Source organism: Haliotis cracherodii, unplaced genomic scaffold, assembly GCF_022045235.1.
Source record: "Haliotis cracherodii isolate W230 unplaced genomic scaffold, xgHalCrac1.p SCAF_13, whole genome shotgun sequence".
Taxonomy (NCBI): Eukaryota; Metazoa; Mollusca; class Gastropoda; order Lepetellida; family Haliotidae; genus Haliotis; species Haliotis cracherodii.
Window position 1 is genome coordinate 38,431,841 of NW_027266268.1, and position 21,926 is coordinate 38,453,766.

General features: G+C 42.9%; 1 protein-coding gene across 1 annotated transcript; it reads left to right on the forward strand.

The window, feature by feature from the left end:
• Positions 1-734: 734 nt before the first annotated feature.
• LOC139459319 (uncharacterized) lies at positions 735-7,914 on the forward strand. Its single transcript, XM_071240773.1, has 4 exons — positions 735-819; positions 4,558-4,739; positions 5,796-5,909; positions 7,289-7,914. The coding sequence occupies exons 1-4, from the start codon at positions 744-746 to the stop codon at positions 7,337-7,339; spliced, it is 423 nt and encodes a 140-aa protein (XP_071096874.1). The 5' UTR covers positions 735-743; the 3' UTR covers positions 7,340-7,914.
• Positions 7,915-21,926: the final 14,012 nt, after the last annotated feature.

The window sequence follows — 21,926 nt, forward strand, 5'->3', positions numbered from 1 at the left end:
TATTGCTGGAATATTGCTAAGAGCGGCGAAAATAAAACTCACTCACTCACTCACTCACTCACTCACTCACTCACAATATGTGAAGCAAATGTCTGGTGTCACCCGCCGGGATAATGCTGGCCTAAAGTGTAAAACTCAACTCACTCACTCACTCACTCAACCAGCCACCCACTCAACCAGCCACCCACTCATTCATTCACCAATGAAGCCATTGAAAAAGTTTTAACGTTTTAGTCTTATAAGTTTTTTTGTTGAAAATGTAAGTCTTCCCAATAGATTCACAAAGTTGTCTCCCTTTGAAAACCCCAGCTGTTGCGCTGGACCCATTCCCTCCCAGTTGACGGCTTCATTACATAAAAAGGTATGTGGCAATGAAGCAAAACGCAGTTTTATGACACAATGGCCACACTGCTAATTTTAGTATTTAATGGCAGAAACACCTGTTGGGAAGTAGTATATATCTCGATAAACTAGACACGTTATTAAAATCAAATAATGTCGTTTCTGTGTTTAATGAACTCTGAATGTGTCATGTGGTACTAGAGAGTAGAAACAATGTATATCTCGGTGAAACTGGACAAGTTATTAAAATCAAATAAATACGTTTCTGTGTTTAATTAAATCTGAATGAGTCACGTGGTATGAGAGAGTGGAGACAATGATTTGATCAGCAGCAGCCCGGGTATAAAGGGAGGTAACTGTGTAGACAGCGACTCACTGCAGTTGATCCGAATACCTTCAAGATGGAGAACATGGTGGGAGACTGGACACTGGTGCCCGAGCTGACCACTGGTCATGATGAGTTTGCTGAAGCTGTAGGTAGGTATCCGTTTTACTGTACTGCTATATGTTTACATATTAGATGACTCGCACCGAAAATATCTGTTCAAAAGCCCATCTCTGTCAGATCTAACCGTTTGCACAATTTCAAATGATAATTTTGTGTGATATTGTGAGAATATGAGTCGAGTGTGTTTCGGTATCGTAAATATGATATATGAGGAATATAACTTGTATAACGCCAGCCTTTGTATACTTAATATAGCATATTTACTGCACGGAGACACACGAGGGTGACAATTTAATGTTAACCGCGTAGACCGGATGAGAGTTGGTCTTCAGCAACCCATACTTGCCGTAAAAGACGACTATGCTTGAAGTAAGAGGCGACTAACGGGGTCGGGTGGTCAGGGTGGGTGGCTTTGTTGATGCATGTCGTCGTATCCCAGTAGCGGAGGTCGATGTTCACGATGTTAATCACAATCTGGTCCAGACTCGATCATTTACAGACCGCCGCCATGTAGCTAGAGTATTGCTAGGTGTGGCGCTAGACAAGAAACAGACAAAACAATTTAATGTCATACTAAATATACGCGACGTTCAAGACGTAGCTTCACTCAATAAAGTAAATTTATTAACCCCGTTTGAATCCGATGTTTAAGTTAACTGCACCATTAATCACATAGTGCCAAATTATTTGCAGGCATTTTATCTACAGATTCCAACACACTGGGAAGCCTCTATCTGAACGTATTGGGAACGTTAGCCCATCCATTGTATCCATATATGAGGCTTTTAAGTATTTAGATGACCACATGTGCATATGTATCGGATCATGATGCCACGATTATCGGAATGGTGTATTATATCGAAAACGTATCCATTAAATGATAAACGCTGCGAAAGTGGGACGGAAAGAAAACCAAACCAACAACGCATGTAAGAGTGTTTTGCAAAACATCATTAGAGCTAAACCCTTGGCCTTGCCCTAAAAATGCTGGGACAATATTATTCGTTCCTGAAACAAATTGTCCTCAGGTTTCACAAAAACAATTAAAAACACATTGTTCGACATAATGGATTGCTTGCAACAAATGTGTTTTGAAATAACACGAAACTGTTCGGCTCCATTCACAGAACGAAATTTCATGTTACACCCACACCCACTCGCAGACAGACACAGACACAGACACAGACACAAACACAATCACACACGTACAGACACAGAGACACACACACTCACTTACACACCCACTCGCAGACAGACACAGACACAGACACACACACAAAGACACAATCACACACGTACAGACACAGAGACACACACACTCACTTACACACCCACTCGCAGACAGACATAGACACAGACACACACAAAGACACAATCACACACGTACAGACACAGAGACACACACACTCACTTACACACCCACTCGCAGACAGACACAGACACAGACACACACACAAAGACACAATCACACACGTACAGACACAGAGACACACACACTCACTTACACACCCACTCGCAGACAGACACAGACACAGACACACACACAAAGACACAATCACACACGTACAGACACAGAGACACACACACTCACTTACACACCCACTCGCAGACAGACATAGACACAGACACACACAAAGACACAATCACACACGTACAGACACAGAGACACACACACTCACTTACACACCCACTCGCAGACAGACACAGACACAGACACACACACAAAGACACAATCACACACGTACAGACACAGAGACACACACACTCACTTACACACCCACTCGCAGACAGACACAGACACAGACACACACACAAAGACACAATCACACACGTACAGACACAGAGACACACACACTCACTTACACACCCACTCGCAGACAGACATAGACACAGACACACACAAAGACACAATCACACACGTACAGACACAGAGACACACACACTCACTTACACACACACGCGCGGGCAGACACAGACACAGACACACACACAAAGACACAATCACACACGTACAGACACAGAGACACACACACTCACTTACACACACGCGCGCGGGCAGACACAGAGGCAAACGCTCACTCTCTCTCTCACACACACACACACACACACACACACACACACACACACACACAGAGAGACAGACACACACACACACACACACACACACACACACATACACACACTCGCAGACACATACACAAAGACACAATCACACACGTACAGACACAGAGACACACACACTCACTTACACACACACGCGCGGGCAGACACAGAGGCAAACGCTCACTCACACACACACACACACACACACACACAAACACACACACACACACACACACACAGACACACACTCGCAGACACATACACAAAGACACAGACACAAGCACAGACAGAGGCACACATTCACTCACTCACACACACACAGACATTCACACAGACATATACATACACACCCAGGCACAGACACAGAAACACACCCAGACACACACACAGAAATACAGAGACAAAGACACACACAAAAATCACACTCACACACAGCACGAATATTAACTCAGTGGCGAATCCAGAATTTTTGAAAAAATATACACATACACTCACAACATTAGCTTATCATATATCAAAATCAATGACATGTTACATGAACATCATATTCGTTAAGTATCACTATGTGAGCAATACAACGACGGGTATGTATGGTTCTATAATGTTCACCACAACCGTCAAGAACCATGTGTTTGTGGTGTATCAAGCGTGACGTTTTGATTAACTGATTGTCTCCCCTACCTCCATGCCAGGTATGTATTTCTCTATAATGTTCACCACAACCGTCAAGAACCATGTGTTTGTGGTGTATCAAGCGTGACGTTTTGGTTAACTGATTGTCTCCCCTACCTCCATGCCAGGTATGTATTTCTCTATAATGTTCACCACAACCGTCAAGAACCATGTGTTTGTGGTGTATCAAGCGTGACGTTTTGATTAACTGATTGTCTCCCCTACCTCCATGCCAGGTATGTATTTCTCTATAATGTTCACCACAACCGTCAAGAACCATGTGTTTGTGGTGTATCAAGCGTGACGTTTTGATTAACTGATTGTCTCCCCTACCTCCATGCCAGGTATGTATTTCTCTATAATGTTCACCACAACCGTCAAGAACCATGTGTTTGTGGTGTATCAAGCGTGACGTTTTGATTAACTGATTGTCTCCCTTACCTCCATGCCAGGTATGTATTTCTCTATAATGTTCACCACCACCGTCAAGAACCATGTGTTTGTGGTGTATCAAGCGTGACGTTTTGATTAACTGATTGTCTCCCCTACCTCCATGCCAGGTATGTATTTCTCTATAATGTTCACCACAACCGTCAAGAACCATGTGTTTGTGGTGTATCAAGCGTGACGTTTTGATTAACTGATTGTCTCCCCTACCTCCATGCCAGGTATGTATTTCTCTATAATGTTCACCACAACCGTCAAGAACCATGTGTTTGTGGTGTATCAAGCGTGACGTTTTGGTTAACTGATTGTCTCCCCTACCTCCATGTCAGGTATGTATTTCTCTATAATGTTCACCACCACCGTCAAGAACCATGTGTTTGTGGTGTATCAAGCGTGACGTTTTGGTTAACTGATTGTCTCCCCTACCTCCATGCCAGGTATGTATTTCTCTATAATGTTCACCACCACCGTCAAGAACCATGTGTTTGTGGTGTATCAAGCGTGACGTTTTGGTTAACTGATTGTCTCCCCTACCTCCATGCCAGGTATGAGTGACGAAGAGAGGGAGATGACTCGGAACTTTAGCTACACCTTCCATCTGTCACGTGACGGAGACGAGTGGCGCATGAAGATTGACATTGCCAAGATGGGCACATTAATGGACACCAAGTTCAAAACGGGCGTGCCCTTTACCTACATGTCTCCGGATCAGGTTACCAAGCTGACGGTAGGTCACATCTTTGTTATATAAGTACATAAAGGGAGCAGGTAAAAAAACTACATTTGAAGTACGAATGACACATGCCCCCCACACACCAATAAAGGTCAGCGTCAAAATGTCGCCATCTCCAATGGGATTATTCCTTGGCAATGTGCTTTCACGAGGGATTTCGTATGGTTATGGCCAGTGATTGTGTGGCTTTTATTTATTGAATGGCAATGATTCATGAACCTGCTGAATGAATGAGTTTGGTTTGACGCCGCTTTTATAAATATTTCAACAATATCATGACGTGGATAACATGAAATGAGCTTCACACATTGTACCCATGTCGGGAATCGAACCCCGTCCTTCGGCGTGACGGGCAAACGCTTAAACCACTCGGCTGCTCCACCGCCCCTAAAACTGCTTATTCAGCAAAGATTTTCAGGATGGTAGTTGACTGTTTTGTCCCACTCGTTTTGCTTACGATGGAGATGTCTTGTACAATATGTGTTTTTTCAGATGAACACTTGACTTGCCTTTGCATGTGTTTGGGAAGGGTGCCACTAGTGGTACACCTGGTATCATCAGTATTTGATAGTGATTCATGAACACATATTCTTTGAACCACTCAGTGGACTATTCTTTTAGTGGAGATTTGTCATTATTATGTCGCTTTTCTTTCATTTTCTGATGACAAATATAACTCTTCTGAGCTGTTATTTACTGGAACTGAAAACCCCCTGACAAATTTTCTGTGTAAACACTAGAACCTTATGCGTTCCCCACCTCCACCCTAAATATTGAATGGTATGTCCCTAACGAGATGATACCAAAACGAGTGAGTGAGTATGGTTTTACTCCGCTTCAGCAATATCAAGGTGGGGGTGCACTAGAAATATGCTTCACACAATGTACCTATGTGGGGAATCGAACCCGGGTCTTCGGCGTGACGAGCGAACGCTTTAACCACTAGGTTACCCCACCCCCCGTATACCAAATGTAAACAGCTAACTTCAGCGCACGAGTTGTCAGTCCCAGCAAACTGCGGGCCCCTAACATGTATGTGGTCTTCTCCAGGACGTTATAACGGTTCGGAACGGCCACCTCATGGAGAAGATGACGTCAGAGAAGGGCGGCCTGATCCGCCAATGGGATGTCGACACGTATCGAGAAGGGGACTTTCTCGTTGTGGTAAGTCAGCTGTTTCCACTTCCCTGTGGTTTGAATTTCTTTCTTCAAACAAGATTTGAGGGCACAGTGGACCAGTCGTGTGAGACATTGCAATTCACTGCGCAATAGTCGCGTCCCTTGGGCACGCCACAAAGTCTATTTGGATTCGAATTCCAGTTCTCTCAGATTATTTTCTAGATTTGTACTCACTCACTCACTCACATAATATTAGAGACAATATTGCCTTACCCAGGCAAACTTTCAAAGGTTAGTTAATGAGTAAGATAATACTGGCGTGTTTTTCCCCAGGGAAGTCTTGCCTAGGCAAGAGAGATAACTGACTATAAAAGTCCAGTTTCCAACCTTGCTAAACTAGGCTGGAATTATTGAGTAATATTTTGGTTGGTCTAACGAGTCTGCATGGTCCAATCAAAATCGACTCGATTACAGGATTTCCAGGGCACGCGTACTGACAACTGGGCAGGTACTTTCCAAATCCTTTTTTGCTTTCAATCAAGGTGCTCAAGTGATTTAATGCACTTCGTGAGGTAAGGTCATTTTATTATAAGGATCGTGATTTTTTATCAGAACGTCTTGACTGGGCGCCGCCATTTTGATATGAGAGAAGGAATCTAATTGGTGAATAGGAGAGACAGAGAAGGGACATAACCCGTAATCGCCACTTGTGGCGCTACGATCGAGGAACGAAAATCCTGCCCAGTATGGCAAGGGTGGAAACGGGACTTTTACAGTCAATTAACTCCCTTGCCTTGGAAAGATCCAGAGCACCGATCCAAAAAGCGATCTTAGCGCTACGACTATCTTAAGCAAGTGTTAAAGTATGGGAGTTACGATAACCTTAGCGCTAAGATGTCTTTGTGGAACGGGGCCCAGGCTAGTAAGTTTGACAGAGAATATTGCTCTGTATCAGCAAGTTTCAGTGGTTAGTTGGTGCGTTACATTATAGTGCTTCACGTCGATCAGGTATCCAAGGAAGGGGAAAATATGGTCTGCCTTCGCTGGTGATTTCGGGAAATCGCTAGAGCCTATGTGTTTGTCACATGAAGAAACCATGGCCTATGATTGCAATACATACCTGGTTTGTCATTTTGTCATTACCATGCCGTTCAACGATGCTCACACTATCGACCACATGTTTATGGTGGGACCGTGTAACAACGCTGCGTTTTGGACTTGAATGGAGTTGAGTCTATGAATACACTTACCGGTTGCACTATTTATTTGTTTTCAGGTTCAGTGTTTTGGACTTGAATTGAGTTGATTCCATGAATACACTTACCGGTTGCACTATTTGTTTGTTTTCAGGTTCAGTGTTTTGGACTTGAATTGAGTTGAGTCTATGAATACACTTACCGGTTGCACTATTTGTTTGTTTTCAGGTTCAGACCAAGGACGGCAAGTCCAAGACACAAAAGCTGAGACACCAATGATGTAATCCACAGACGCCTATGTCCCTAACCAACGTCTTGTGTAACGATGACGCAACGACAACAACGACAACGCAACGCTGACTCGGTTCAACACCAATAATTATCCTTGCGCTGACAATACTGTCACCAGTAATCACATATTGTGAGGATAATTCATTCACCAAAAGATTATATATTTGATGATAATTACTGAGTTTAGGTTTGACTGATAACTATGATCTGTCCAAATTCAAGATCCAGCAGCAAATAAGTAATGGTTGACTTATGGAACGAGTGTAGTGTAGTAGAGACTTGAATGAGGTGTGTTGGGACTGCCATTGTGTCTGAGCATACTCCCCCTGTAAACGCTTAAATCTAAAATTACAAAAATCTATGCTATTTTGAAAGTCCTGATATGCAAAACCACGAACGACATTTTTTATCGTCAGAATGGGTCAACTAAATATAGCATCTTCGTCTCGGCTCTGAAAATGCGGATCCGGAACCTAACCAAACATGCAAACATATGTTTAATTGTAACAAATGTTATATTTGGGAAACAAATAAAGTAAAGTACAGATTCTTGTACTTTTGGGGGTTGAACCCACACTTTCAGAGTGAGGCACCTAATCACCAGCACACAAAGTCAGCGACCTAACCCACTCAGCCACCGAGACTTCCACAGAAATGAAAGGCCGACAACTGGTAGTCTAGATCGCGTACTTTGTGTACCCCCTCTGACAAGCGTAAATTGGCACGGCTCCCATGGCAGAAAGCTATAAACACACAATGCCATTTAGAAAGTGATCAAATTTAACATACGTTATATTTGGGATAATACTTTCTTAGTAAAGTACATATTTTCGTACTTTGTGTGCTGGCGATTAGGTTCATCGCTCTGGCAGTGTGGGTACGAATCCCGGACGGGACTCAACCCAAAAAAGTACGAGAATCTGTACTTTACTAAGAAAGCGTTAACCTAAATATAACATTTGTTACATAATGTGTATAGTTCATTCCGTATCAATGACTTAAGTGACTGCATCACGTGGTTGCTATGAGACACGTGTGGCCGTGACAATGATAGGTGCCATTGGTCGCTGCGGGCATTTCTAAAATAATTGACGACATTACTTCCGGTTTGTATTTAGATGTCACCCCCTTGCTGAGCTGTGATTGTTCTAGTTGAAATAAAATCTTCATTTCTCAATAAAACTCAGAGTTATAATATGTCAGCCATCAATAGTCCTCGCCACTTGAAATATTAGGAGCCGGTGAGAATAGGTTCATTAAACACAGAAACGTCATTATTTGATTTTAATAACGTGTTTAGTTTCACCGAGATATATAATACTCCCCAACAGGTCATTAAATACAAAAAGTAGCAGTATGGCCATTGTGTCATAAAACTGCATTTTGCTTCATTGCAAGAATACCTTTTTATTTAATGAAGCCCGCAACTGGGAGGGAATGGGTCCAGTGCAACAGCTGGAATGTGAGTGATTGAGTGAGTGAGTGAGTGATGGGTGAGTGAGTGAGTGATTGGTGAGTGAGTGAGTGAGTGATGGGTGAGTGAGTGAGTGATGGGTGAGTGAGTGAGTGAGTGAGTGAGTGAGTGAGGTGAGTGAGTGAGTGAGTGAGTGAGTGAGTGAGTGATGGTTGAGTGAGTGAGTGAGGTGAGTGAGTGAGTGAGTGAGTGAGTGATGGTTGAGTGAGTGAGTGAGGTGAGTGAGTGAGTGAGTGAGTGAGTGATGGGTGAGTGAGTGAGTGAGTGATGGGTGAGTGAGTGAGTGAGTGAGTGAGTGAGTGAGTGATGTGCCTTCGACGTGACAAACGAACGCTTTAACCACTGGACAACCCCACCGCCCCATGGGAGAGGGAGAATTATTTATACCAGAGATTCTTCTTTTTTTTGCATGCATCATTACAATACCTTATTGCGTTTAGTAATAGTACATTCCTGAACTCATCAATAATGTCATCCTCTAAATCACTTTGGTGCTGTACCATCCAAATGTTAGAACGCCTGTCCAGTGGGCTAGTGGTCTAGTTGATAGAACGTCAGCCCAGGGTTTCCAAAGTATCTGTATATAAATAAAAGCGACACAATCCTTTCCATCATCATAGAAGTTTCTGCTGAAAGCATGTGCTATGAATCACTATCAAATAGTGATAACATCAGGTGTCGCGAAAAGGTGAGCGTATCCTGTCCACCATGGCACGCGTCACAAACACACCCAAAGGCAAGTCAATTATCCACCTGACAAAACACTGGAACAAGTCAAAATGCTAAACTGAAGCGTAAACAATGTCTATCCTGAAACCGTTCGAGAGAATAACTAAAGCCTTGAATCTTGTTACCATGATAAAAGAACTTTGTGCACGAGTCGTATGACGCCAAGATTACTGCCGCTGTTAAATAAAACGGAAACAAGTAACGTTATGTTCTGACATACTTCCCTTGCGTCGGGGGTGAGCCCGGGGAATGTGGCACAAAATTATAGCCGAAGTTATTTTTTCAGTATTTCTTTTCAGAGGGTATGATTTTACATACACCCCACCCCAACATCTCGTGAGCTGGTGTCAGTGATGCGCGTGGTATTCGGTCAGCTGCGTGCGAACCTTTTATTTGCGATTACACCTCGTGAATCGAATGGCTTAGTGTACATCGAGTTGTTGTACAGGTAACAGGAAGGTGGATGCAGATAAACATCATCACCAATATGAAACGTTGCGTTAATCATTCGTTCTGACATGTTTGTGTCGAGTGAGTTCCGATTGCTATCACCTTTTAGCTATTCGGGACTAACGTTGGACAACCAGTTTATTGTCATCTTTAGCAGAAGTTAGTAGGGTCATCAACATTTGAGACTTTCCTGAATCGAAACAAAAGATAATCGTTCTAAAATTGAGTATCCTCTGATTTCGCCAAACCTCTGATGCGCACGTAAAATCGCTATATCTTTAGCATTTTCCGTAAACTGACCATTGCGATTGAGAGAATGCAGGACAATGTTTCTTGTCAGATAGTAAGTTTTCTTGATTGAATAGAAAGAAAGCATCGTTTTCCTGAGTGAGTGAGTGAGTGAGTGAAGAGACAGCTAACTTTATGATACATCAGTCAACACAATTTGTGTCATAAGATGCGATTATCATAAACAAAATGACAACATACAAACGAGAGGGGTCAGTCGGAATTTCATTGTCGTATAAAATCGTATAAAACATTGTGTTAAGATTGAAATATGTGAGTGGTTCTCAGCTGAATCTCCACATATACAGGTGACAATGTGTGCTTATATATTCACGACAGGCTGAGAAAGTTACTTTTCTACATACCATGGAAGTCAGAGGAGAACGACCCGTGAACATCGATCCGTAAGATGTCGTAAAACATCTTGTCGAAAGAGGCGCCTAATAGGATCAGGTGGTCAGACTCGCTGACTTGGTTGATGCATGTCATCGTATCCAAACTGAGTGGATCGATGCTCGTGATGTCAATCACTTGATTATTTTACAGACCGCCGTCATGTAGCTGGAATATTGCTGAGTGCGGCGTTAAACAACAAACAGAGGGAGAGCGGCAGAGGTTGGCACACTCTTGGCACGGGGAAGTATTTGAAGTCGCCCAATAGACAACCATATACAAGATATGCACCAGCTGGCGTTATGGGATCGTTTGACACGCATCAAACGCATGCAGCATGACTTAGCCATACGATATGAAGAGTTGTCTACCTTAGGCCCTAGACAATCCAAGTTTCGCCCCGATACAATCCCATTAAAATCAGATCTTAGTTCTCGCAACCGCTAAACAAAGATCTGAAGACATCCCATTAGGGGTCACGTCAGAACGACCTTTCATCTGACCAATCAGAGCGTCGCTTACCAGATTATGAAAGTGACAGTTGTAATGTGATTTCTAATCATGCAACTTCGAAAACTTTAACACGGGGTATTCCGAACGATAGTTACGGGTTTAACGAGTGAATCCATACAATCTAGACCATCTATTAGCCATGCCAGAATGTTCTTTTGTTCAGGTTTCAAATTTGTAATCGAGAATTTGTCAAAATATGTTTCGAAGCGTAGTCGCCAATTTGAAATTAGTGCCGTAAAGCACGAGAAAGCTGCCTTCTGATTGGTCATTTCATTGGTCGGTCAAAGTTCGCGCAAGGTCGGTCTGACGTGACACGTAATGGGCTGTCCTCAGATCTTTGTTTAGCGGTAGCGAGAACTAAAATCTGATTTTAATGAGATTGGCCCCGATAATGCTTCTAGGTTTGTCGGCACCACAACCGTGGGTTTCATCAAAGTGGTGACCGTCTGAGACCTGCATTATTTCGGGCTTTTCTCCCACATCAAGCTGACTCGCTGAGGTGAATATTGTTTCAAACTGCGTTAGACCTCCTCAGCATCCCCGTGACGCGACATTGTGGTTATCAACGGCTTAATGTTCTGTGGTGTACATCAAACACTGCTATCCATTTGCTGCCAGAGGAACATGTTACTGAGGAAACACCACATATTTTATAACCAGATTCAGTGTGGTTCAGAACAGAACCTCCTCAAACTCTCAGAAGTCAAGCTTGCGGAACGCGTTCCCCATCCACCTACTCTCCACCGCCAGCGTTGCTTAACTTCATCTGATGACTACACACAGGACCACGCCCACATGTACGTTACAGTTGTATCATTAACCGAGTCTAGATATTGGGATGGAAGAGAAACATTTGAGGAACCACATAAATGCCAGTTACATGTAACAGACCCCGGAAGTATTACGGGTAAGAATAGGCGAGTAGGTGGATTTGGTGGTTAGGCTCAGTGACTTTGGTTGATAGCATGTCATCGTACTACTTCTCCAACGACGTAGAACGTTGCTCAGAGTATCAACCACTGGATTGTCTGGTCCAGACTCGATCATAGGGGTGTCGGGATAAATCGAAATATCGATAAACTGCTATTGGTAAGAACTTTAAGTCAATAAATCTATTGTTAAATCAGTTTCCGATCATTAGTTACGATTTCAGTTGTGAATATCGATAGTTTCGATTATATTTACAATATCAATAAAATACATGCAATGCTGTTCAAATTTGTTTTTCTTTTGATCCTGTGTGGTAGTAATTTAAAACATGGTAAAGTGGAAGTTTATTTTTCTTAAATTATTAGGCTAAAGAAAAAACAAATCAGTCATATCTCAAACTTTACTTCTTTTCTGTTTGGTTACCACATTCAAAGGAAACTTTAGTTCCAAAGTTTAATTCAACTCTAAAATACATATAAAATGATACACTGAAAACTATCGATATTTATCGGAATAGTTGCTTGCAATATCAATAGTTATCGCAATAGTTTCTTTCAATATCAATAGTTATCGCAATAGTGATTTCCAGACCAATGGTCACCCCTACTCGATTATTTACAACTCGCGGTGATATAGCTGAAATATTCAATGCAATAAATAACAAACAGACTCGCTTGACCAGGGACAGAGTAGATCGCCATGGTCATCGTCTCATCTGGTGTTCAGGGACCATTGCTCCACCTACGTTATCTAAAGGTCCCGTGAAGATCCGGGGTAGAATAGGTGTTCAGCAACCTATGCTTGCCGTAAAAGGCGACTGTGCTTGTCGTAAAAGGCGACTAACGGGATCGGGTGGTCAGGCTCGCTGACTTGGTTGATGCATGTCATCGATGTCAATCACTGGATTGTCTGGTCCAGACTCAATTATTTCTCAGACCGCCGCCATATGGCTGGAATATTGCTGAATGCGGCGTTAAACAACCAACCAACCAACCAACCAACGTTATCTTAAGGCGGACGTTGACATCACATATCGTTGCATTCAGACCATAGCCTCTTTCAGCCTTGCGTAATTTCATTGAAGACTGAGATTGAATCAGGTTAAATATTCACTAACAAGTTGACATCAAGGGTTGCAAATGTTAACAATATATGACATGGTCATGCAGGGGGTTCCAGGTTTTAAGGCTAAACGGAATGTCATGTTGTGTCTGATTTGTGCTCCCTCTTGATGTAGCACAAGCAAGCTATTGGTAAATTTAACATATTTCGTTCGGGTGATATCCCGTGGTTTTTAATCTTCAGAAGACCTCGAGCTACTGATATAAGTTCTCATAAAATCTCCTTTGATCTTTGTCCACGTTATTCAGCTAGTCACGTCCTACTGTCTCCTGAAGAAGATGAAATACTGTCACGTGTACGACAATAAGACATACTGTCCTCAAGTTGGTTCAACCATTAGGGCTGCAAAGATACAGGAAGGTCACGATACGATACGCATCTCGATATTCTGGTCACGATATGATACGTATCTCGATACGCAATGATAAAACAAGGGTTAAAGCATGTCAAGATTGAACCTTTCATGACAAACACAAGTCCAGATATACAATGAACACGTTTTAATAACAAGATAGTATAATGATGGTATTGAATTGCGTACTTCAGTTCGGATTTGCTGACTGGTATTTCCTGTGTTATGTGCTTGCGGTGATCAGCTGATAATGTTTTTTGTGATGGAGAAAAACATCTGTCAGTGTAAAACCTGAGCTTATTAAAAATGTAAGTACGTTTTTGTGAGCCATGCGTTACCGCGTGCCATAACCAAGTTAGCTGTTTATTGAAAGGCGATGAAACGCTGTATTTGAGATTTGCGTTCCGTATTGTAGTCGTATCGATAAATGGGCCCACGTTTATCGTATATCGTATCGTAGGTCAAGTATCGCGATGCATCGGAATATCGGTGTAACGGTACCGTTTTACCCTTATCAACCATACAGTCTTTTTCAGCATTGTTAAAATTAAGATAACGCTAGAAATTATCACAACGTTAGTGAAACGTGTGGTAATAAAGGTCTCCTCCCATTAGTAAGACAGCCCAGTTGTGAGACACCTCAAAACAACAATGTCATACCTGGTTGCACATGTTAATCAGGTAATTAACCCCTATCATGAAAATGGACTTGTCTTATTATAGACAAAAGAAATTACTCAAGATGCTTGATACCCTCTTTTACTTTATTTCATTCAACATTTTAATTCATCCATCCCTTAAATCCATTGTTTTAACATATTCGCCACTCGCCACTATTTCAGTTAAAGTTAATATCACAGTTCACATCACAGTTCACATCGAGGTCGTCACACTGACACAACCTTTATCCATCTTCAGAAGTTTGCCAACAGCATCCAAGAACTGGAGTGGTGTCTTGACACCCTGGGATAGCTGATCCTTCAGTCTGGAAAGTCGATTGTCGATTGCAGTGGAGCTACACCTAGGTCTAACTGAGATAGCTTGGTCTTCTCAGATTTCTCAATCTTCTTGATGATCTCGATGAACCTGTAGAGATTAGGATGACGATGATTCAGTGATGCATTGAGGCGATTGTGGAAACCCTCCAGGTTGTTGTTGGTCCTTGGGCAGAATGTCTGGTGATGGTTCCACAGCAAAAGAAGGAATCTGGCTTCATAATCCACCCAGTTTGTGACTATGTAGTCGTTGAATTCGTCAGCATTCGGTACATCGGGAGACTGGTTCATGGAGTCAATCCATGCATCCTGAACCTGTTGAAGAGGCAGCAGAGGCAAGGCAGCAGCTCGTCGGATCCACTGGAAGAAACACCCCGGAACACGCCGACTGAGCTGAAGGAGGGAAATATAGCTGCAGCCTCCGGATCATGTCTCAAGACCTCGTCGTTGTTGAGGGCTGGCATAGGAGTGGTTGGTTCTTCTCTTGCTCTCTTCCTTAAGCTGCCAAGGAACTGGATTCTGCTGGTGTATTCTGGTGGGTGGTTGTGTACAGTGAAATTTCTAACAAAATTTCCAACTGTTGTACATTTGCCAATGCAGGTCTTAACGGTACATCGCCAATGAGTACCAGTTTGTCTTACTTTGTTCTTGTAGTGGAGATATCCCTGAAAGAGGACCTGGAGAGTACCTCTTTGACTGCTAATGAACTCAACCTGCTGCAAACCTGCCATGATTGTGCATGAATTGTTCACAGACTAGGGGGGATTTATATGTGTAATAAGTAAGTTTTAACAAAACATGCATCTTCTCCTACTCTTATTAATTAATCCGCTAATCATGGGCTGTGACCATTGTTAAGTGGGTAGACTGGCTGTTTGTTTAATTAATCCCACCTACTCCACTGTCTTACAATGGGTGTCTCACTAATGGGATGTCTTACTAATGGGATGTAACCGTAATAAACCTTGGTTCATAAGATGCGTTCCAATAATTTATAGCTTTATCAAACACAGGATTGCTGACACACAATTTATTAAGATTTATGATTTCGAAGGCGCCGCGATTCGCTGTGCAGAGTTGCGTCCCTTGGGCACGCCAGAAACCTGCGATTGAGAGTTCGAATCCGGTCGCCCCGAAAATGTTTCTAGGTTTGTCAGCACCATACCAGTCCTCGAGGGTTTCACAGAAGTGGTAAACGTCTGAGACCTGCATAACTTCGGGCTTTCCTCCCATATTAAGCTGACTCGCCGTGAAATAACTGGAATACTGTTAAAAACACACTCATGAATTCGTACCACGGAACATGGCATACATGATAAAGTTGGCGTCAGGGGAATCTTATGTTACTTTTTGTAACTTCCACAGTGTACAGTGGCACATCACCTGGTTGAGCATCATCCTTAAATCGACACAGTTTCCTCCCCAAGTCTAGGGAGCAAAGTACCCGAACACCACTACAGCGTGTTTTGTTTGTTTGTTTGTTTGTTGTTTAACACCGCACTCAGCAATATTCCAGCTACATGACGGCGGTCTGTAAAATAATCGAGTCTGGAACAGACAATCCAGTGATTGACATCATGAGCCTGATCCACGCAATTCGGATACGATGACATGCATCGACCAAGTCAGCGAGCCTGACCACTCGAGCCCGTTAGTCACCTCTTACGACAAGCATAGTCGCCTTTTACGGCAAGCATGGGTTGCTGAAGACCTATTCGACCCCGGGTCTTCACGGGTCCACTACAGCGTGTACGGTGGCACTACAGCGTGTACGGTGGCTGAGCATAAACCGGGATTCGAACCAGCTTAGACTGAGCACCAGTCAGTAATAATCCCAGTATGGGTGCAGTCGAGTATATATACTAAACTGCTGAACATCCCCAGTGGCAGTGTTTGGCATCCTGACATTAACAATACGTAGCATCCACAACAAGCCAGATGCTATTATGTACAAATAATAAATGAAGGGAGGAATAGCCCCTGGAACATTATGGATTACCGTATTCGACGTAAACGCTCTCAAAATTAGAAATAGGGGGCTATTATTAGAATATTATTGTGGTAAAAATACAGAGCTGAAATATAAATTTCGTCTGACAGCCTGAAATGTTTATGTACGACAGATATATTTTTCCAGAATTTAATTGCCCATAATTAAGGGTGCATGTAACACACGAGTGCGTATTATACGCGAATAAATGAGTCTTGTGTACATCGATCAATCGGAAGCGGTGCAAATTGTGATTGTTCACTAGCCAGTATATTAGCAAATATCGCCGTGGGCGCTTATAAGAGCGGGGCGCTTATTACGTCAGTTACGAAACTGAGAAACCCTGTCCCTAGAGACGGTAAAAGGTTGTACACAAATTGTTTGGTAAAAAGACAATATAAGCAGTGAGTGATTTCAGAGTTCATTAAACACAGAAACGTCATTATTTGATTTTAATAACGTGTTTAGTTTCACCGAGATATATAATACTTCCCAACAGGTCATTAAATTCATAAATTAGCAGTATGGCCATTGTGTCATAAAACTGCATTTTGCTTCATTGCAAGAATACCTTTTTATTTAATGAAGCCCGCAACTTGGAGGGAATGAGTCCAGTGCAACAGATGGAATGTGAGTGAGTGAGTGAGTGGGATTGGGTGGGTGAGTGAGTGTGATTTAACACTGCTTTAAGCAATATTCCACGGCGGGGGACACACGAAATGGGCTTCACACATTGTACCCATTTGGGAAATCGACGGGTCATCGGCGTGACGAGCGAACCACCAGGCTACCCCACCGCCCCCTTAATCAAAGAGGCTACGAGCTGTCAGGAGGTGGTGTTGAGAGAGGAGGTAGAATATTCTCAGCTCAACAAAAATCCTAACTAGTCGATAACAATATTGCAATTGCGCATGATCGGAAATGCCAACTATCAACAAAAGTAACTAAAACGGAGACTGCTTCTCAAACGGAAATAGCATGCGGAAAATACATATGCGTTTAATATGCAAATGATAAACAAGTAAAAGATCCATATATGCAAATTGATCATGTGTTCCATAACAATGGAGCTGCTGTCACTTATATGTGTTACGCTATGCTCATAACAAAACGGGGCGGTCGGGTAGCCTAGTGGTTAAAGCGTACGCTCGTCACGCCGAAGACCCCGGTTCGATTCCCGACATGGGTACAATGTGTGAAGCCCATTTCTGGTGTCCCCCGCCGTGATATTGCTGGAATATTGCTAAAAACCATACTCACTCACTCACTCATAACAAAACGGAGATTACTTGGCATTAAGTTCGTACATGTCTGAAACAGATTACTTTTATAGACGTGGCACCTTCTAAAACACATCCACCTTCCCTACCCCGACAGATTTGAAAAAACAGTCATGAGAAACCACGCTCACATGATCCTGACGCGTCAATTCAAGTTACGCAACTCTGTGGCAAGTTTGACGCTGTGCAGAATGACGCCCGGCTAGTTGTGTTTGTCGATACAACATTCCCCGACTGATGTGAATCACCTGTCAGCACCATACACGTGCTCGTGAGTTTGATCAAAGTGGTAAACGTTAACGACGTGTGCCACTTCGGGCTTTTCCGCCACATTAAGCCGGCTCGTATCTGTCCGTAATTTTATAACAAGCTCGCAGGTTTGACGAGTAGACTGCACGCCTCGGTCGCATGTCCGTTAATTCTAGCTAATTGCTTACAGTGAGACACAGCAAAAACATGAAAAATGTGTTTGATTATTAACGACTATCAGAACACGTTCTTTGCATAAAGCTGTGGCATATATAGATTTGTTATGGTGAAACGCTTTGGTCTTAATCAGTATTCTGAAATATGATGGCTCTCTCATCCAGAAGTAGGGTGTGTATTGATTAATCTATGTATAGCCTAACACGGAGCCTCTCACAGCCTTTGATTGAGAAACATTCCAGGCATCATCATGATATCCTTTGTAACAAGTTGTCAGATAACTATCATCTGCCAGGTCACGTGATTTCACTTCACAATGCACGACAGATGAATCAGGTCACAAAAGGCGGCTTACTTGAAGATAATTTCACGGTTTCATCATCGTATGTTACGCGTCTCCATGGCAACAGATTAGAAGGAAGATCAAGGAGGGGGGTGGGGTGGGGGGGGATGTTCAATAATTCACGTTCACTTCATATTACATTGTCATAAGGTGGTCAGTTGCTGGGAAAATAGTCTTGAAAATAGCCAAGAACGGAGGGCGCGCGTGAGATTGAAGGCGATTATTACATTTGTTTCATCAATGATTGATAGGAGAAGACGACCGCATGCAACAATATTGAACTTGTGCTACTTAAATCTGATTGTTCTCAGGGAGGTGTTATGGTTAGACAAAATCATATATATACTTTCCTCTGAGGAGTTTTTTTCATCACTCAGCTGTCAATCATTTTTTATGCGACCGAGACGCTTGTGGCTCCGTTTCCTAATTAGGACAAAAACAACAACATTACGTTAACATAACACTGCGTTATCGGTAAATTCTAGATCATATATTTGATGGGATATGTTATAGGTCATTAGCCCACCTGATGTGGTGGAGTTGTGTCCCTGTATATTGCTGCTGGGATGCACTGGTTCGGTTTTTTGCGACGTGACACGTCTTGCTGTCGGCGTGTTTCAGCCAGGTGATGTCTTCGTGTGTTCGACCTCATTGAACTCATATCTTTTACTCTGATGAACTGCTCTCCAGTTGATATGACTTTCTCGTTTCCTCAGCTTGGCAACTTAAGATCAATACAAAAATTTACTATTGTGTTTATCAAGCACAGTGTTTCCCAAGAACCGTCTAATACAAACAGCTGACACTAAGCAGCATCGGTCATGAAACCAAACAAAAATCTATAAATTAATGATCCTCCGCCACTTCAATCAAAGCTAATTTGTACCACCTTGTCAATGTTTGATGAGCAGGCCCAGGATAAACATAGCCAGCGCAGCTGAAAATAGACCAGGCCTTACTATGTATAGGATTGCGTAAAGAAAGACACGCACACTACAGGCTCTCGCAGTAGTGCGCTCACTCGACACGGGTTCGATTCCCCACATGGGTACAATGTGTAAAGCCCATTTCTGGTGTCGATAGTGCTTGAATATTGATAAAAGCGACGTACTACCATACTCACCCACTCCATAGACATGAGGTCAGTGATTTCTTGTGGGATGACTGGGCTTCTGTCTACATATCAAGTAGACATGAGGTCGGTGATTTCTTGTAGGATGACTGGGCGTCTGTCTACATATCAAGTAGACATGAGGTCGGTGATTTCTTGTAGCATGACTGGGCTTCTGTCTACATATCAAGTAGACATCAGGTCGGCGATTTCTTGTTGGATGACTGGGCTTCTGTCTACAGATCAAGTAGACATCAGGTCGGCGATTTCTTGTAGGGTGACTGGGCTTCTGTCTACATATCAAGTAGACATGAGGTCGGTGATTTCTTGTAGGATGACTGGGCTTCTGTCTACATATCAAGTAGACATTAGGTCGGTGATTTCTTGTAGGATGACTGGGCTGCTGTCTACATATCAAGTAGACATTAGGTCGGTGATTTCTTGTAGGATGACTGAGCGTCTGTATACATATCAAGTAGACATTAGGTCGTCGATTTCTTGTAGGATGACTGGGCTCCTGTCTACATATCAAGTAGACATTAGGTCGGCGATTTCTTGAAGGATGACTGGGCTCCTGTCTACATATCAAGTAGACATGAGGTCGGTGATTTCTTGTAGGATGACTGGGCTCCTGTCTACATATCAAGTAGACATGCGGTCGGTGATTTCTTGTAGGATAACTGGGCTCCTGTCTACATATCAAGTAGACATGAGGTCGGCGATTTCGTGTAGGCTGCCACTGAACATACCATTCGTTGGTTCTGGGTATCGAATGAAAAGCGAAGAACAACCAACGTGAAATTTGTTCGTAAAATAATATTGCTCTGATTTCGTGGTTACAATGTGTGAATCTATGATGATCACTGCGTCGTTGATCTAGGGTTGTCATGCTATCAACCACTGACTTGTCTGACTCAGTCTCGATTATGTAAAGGGCGTCGTGATATAGCTGGTATGTTTCTGTTTCCCACCTTCGTGAAAACGTGTAAACTTCTCCTATTTCAACCTTACCAATGCAATGTGTGTTGTACATGTAAGTACCAAACGTCGGGTAGCCTAGTGGTTAAAGCGTTCGCTCGTCACACCGAAGACCCGGGTTCGATTCCCGACATGGGTACAATGTGTGAAGCCCATTTCTGGTGTCGTGATATTGCTGGAATATTGCTAAAAGCGGCGTAAAACCATACTCACTCACTCACCCACTCACCCAAACGTATTTGTTTAAATTTACAATGTCTCATTTTCATTTACATCAAAATATCTTATAACTGTCGTTATAATTTGTATTTTTTCCAGGTTTTATGTGCTTATCCCCTGTGCTAAAGATGGCCCTGATCGTGCCGTTATAATTTTAGCATTTATAGGACTCTCGTGTATTGCCACATCGGCAACGAAGATCGTCACTTAAATATGTTTTATGACGTCACTTATCACCGATTTATGTCGGGCATGCGCACCTGACCTAGTTGTTAGGGGTCGGCTATTACTTGAACGACGTGTTTACATAACCGTCAAAAACTTGCATGTTGGCCATGGTTTACAGCAGCGTGAATGACTGAAGTGGCCATCTGCTGACTGGAAGCAACACATGTTTGAGATATGATTCTAAATAACACCACAACAGTCCGAGATATGTGTCCTCTTGCCTGGTGTGGACCGAATGTATAAAAACTCAGGAATTGTATAATGTTTCAAATAATGATGCTGTGCGTGCGTGCGTGCGTGCGTGCGTGCGTGCGTGCGATAATGCTGAGTAATGCCGATTTTATAGCGCTAGCCCACTGAGATACCACATCGCAGTTTAACAGGAATACCCCACTCTGAGCAATATAGTCCTTGTTTTATCCCCTTGATTCAATTCTTTTGACGAGGGGGCACGTGTGGCCCAGTCGTCTAAGGCGCCGCGATTCGCTGTGCAGAGTTGCATCCCTTTGGCACACCAGAAACCTATGATTGTGGGTTCGAATCCCGGTTCGGCCCGATTATGTTTCTATGTTTGTCAGCAGCATACCCGTTCTCGTGTGTTTCACCGAAGTGGTAAACGTCTGAGACCTGCATCACTTCAGGCTTTCCTCCCACATTAAGCTGACTCGCCGCGATATAACTGGAATACTGTTAAAAGCGGCGTTAAATCCAACTCACCCACTCACTCACTCTTTTGACGACTTTTGTTATGACC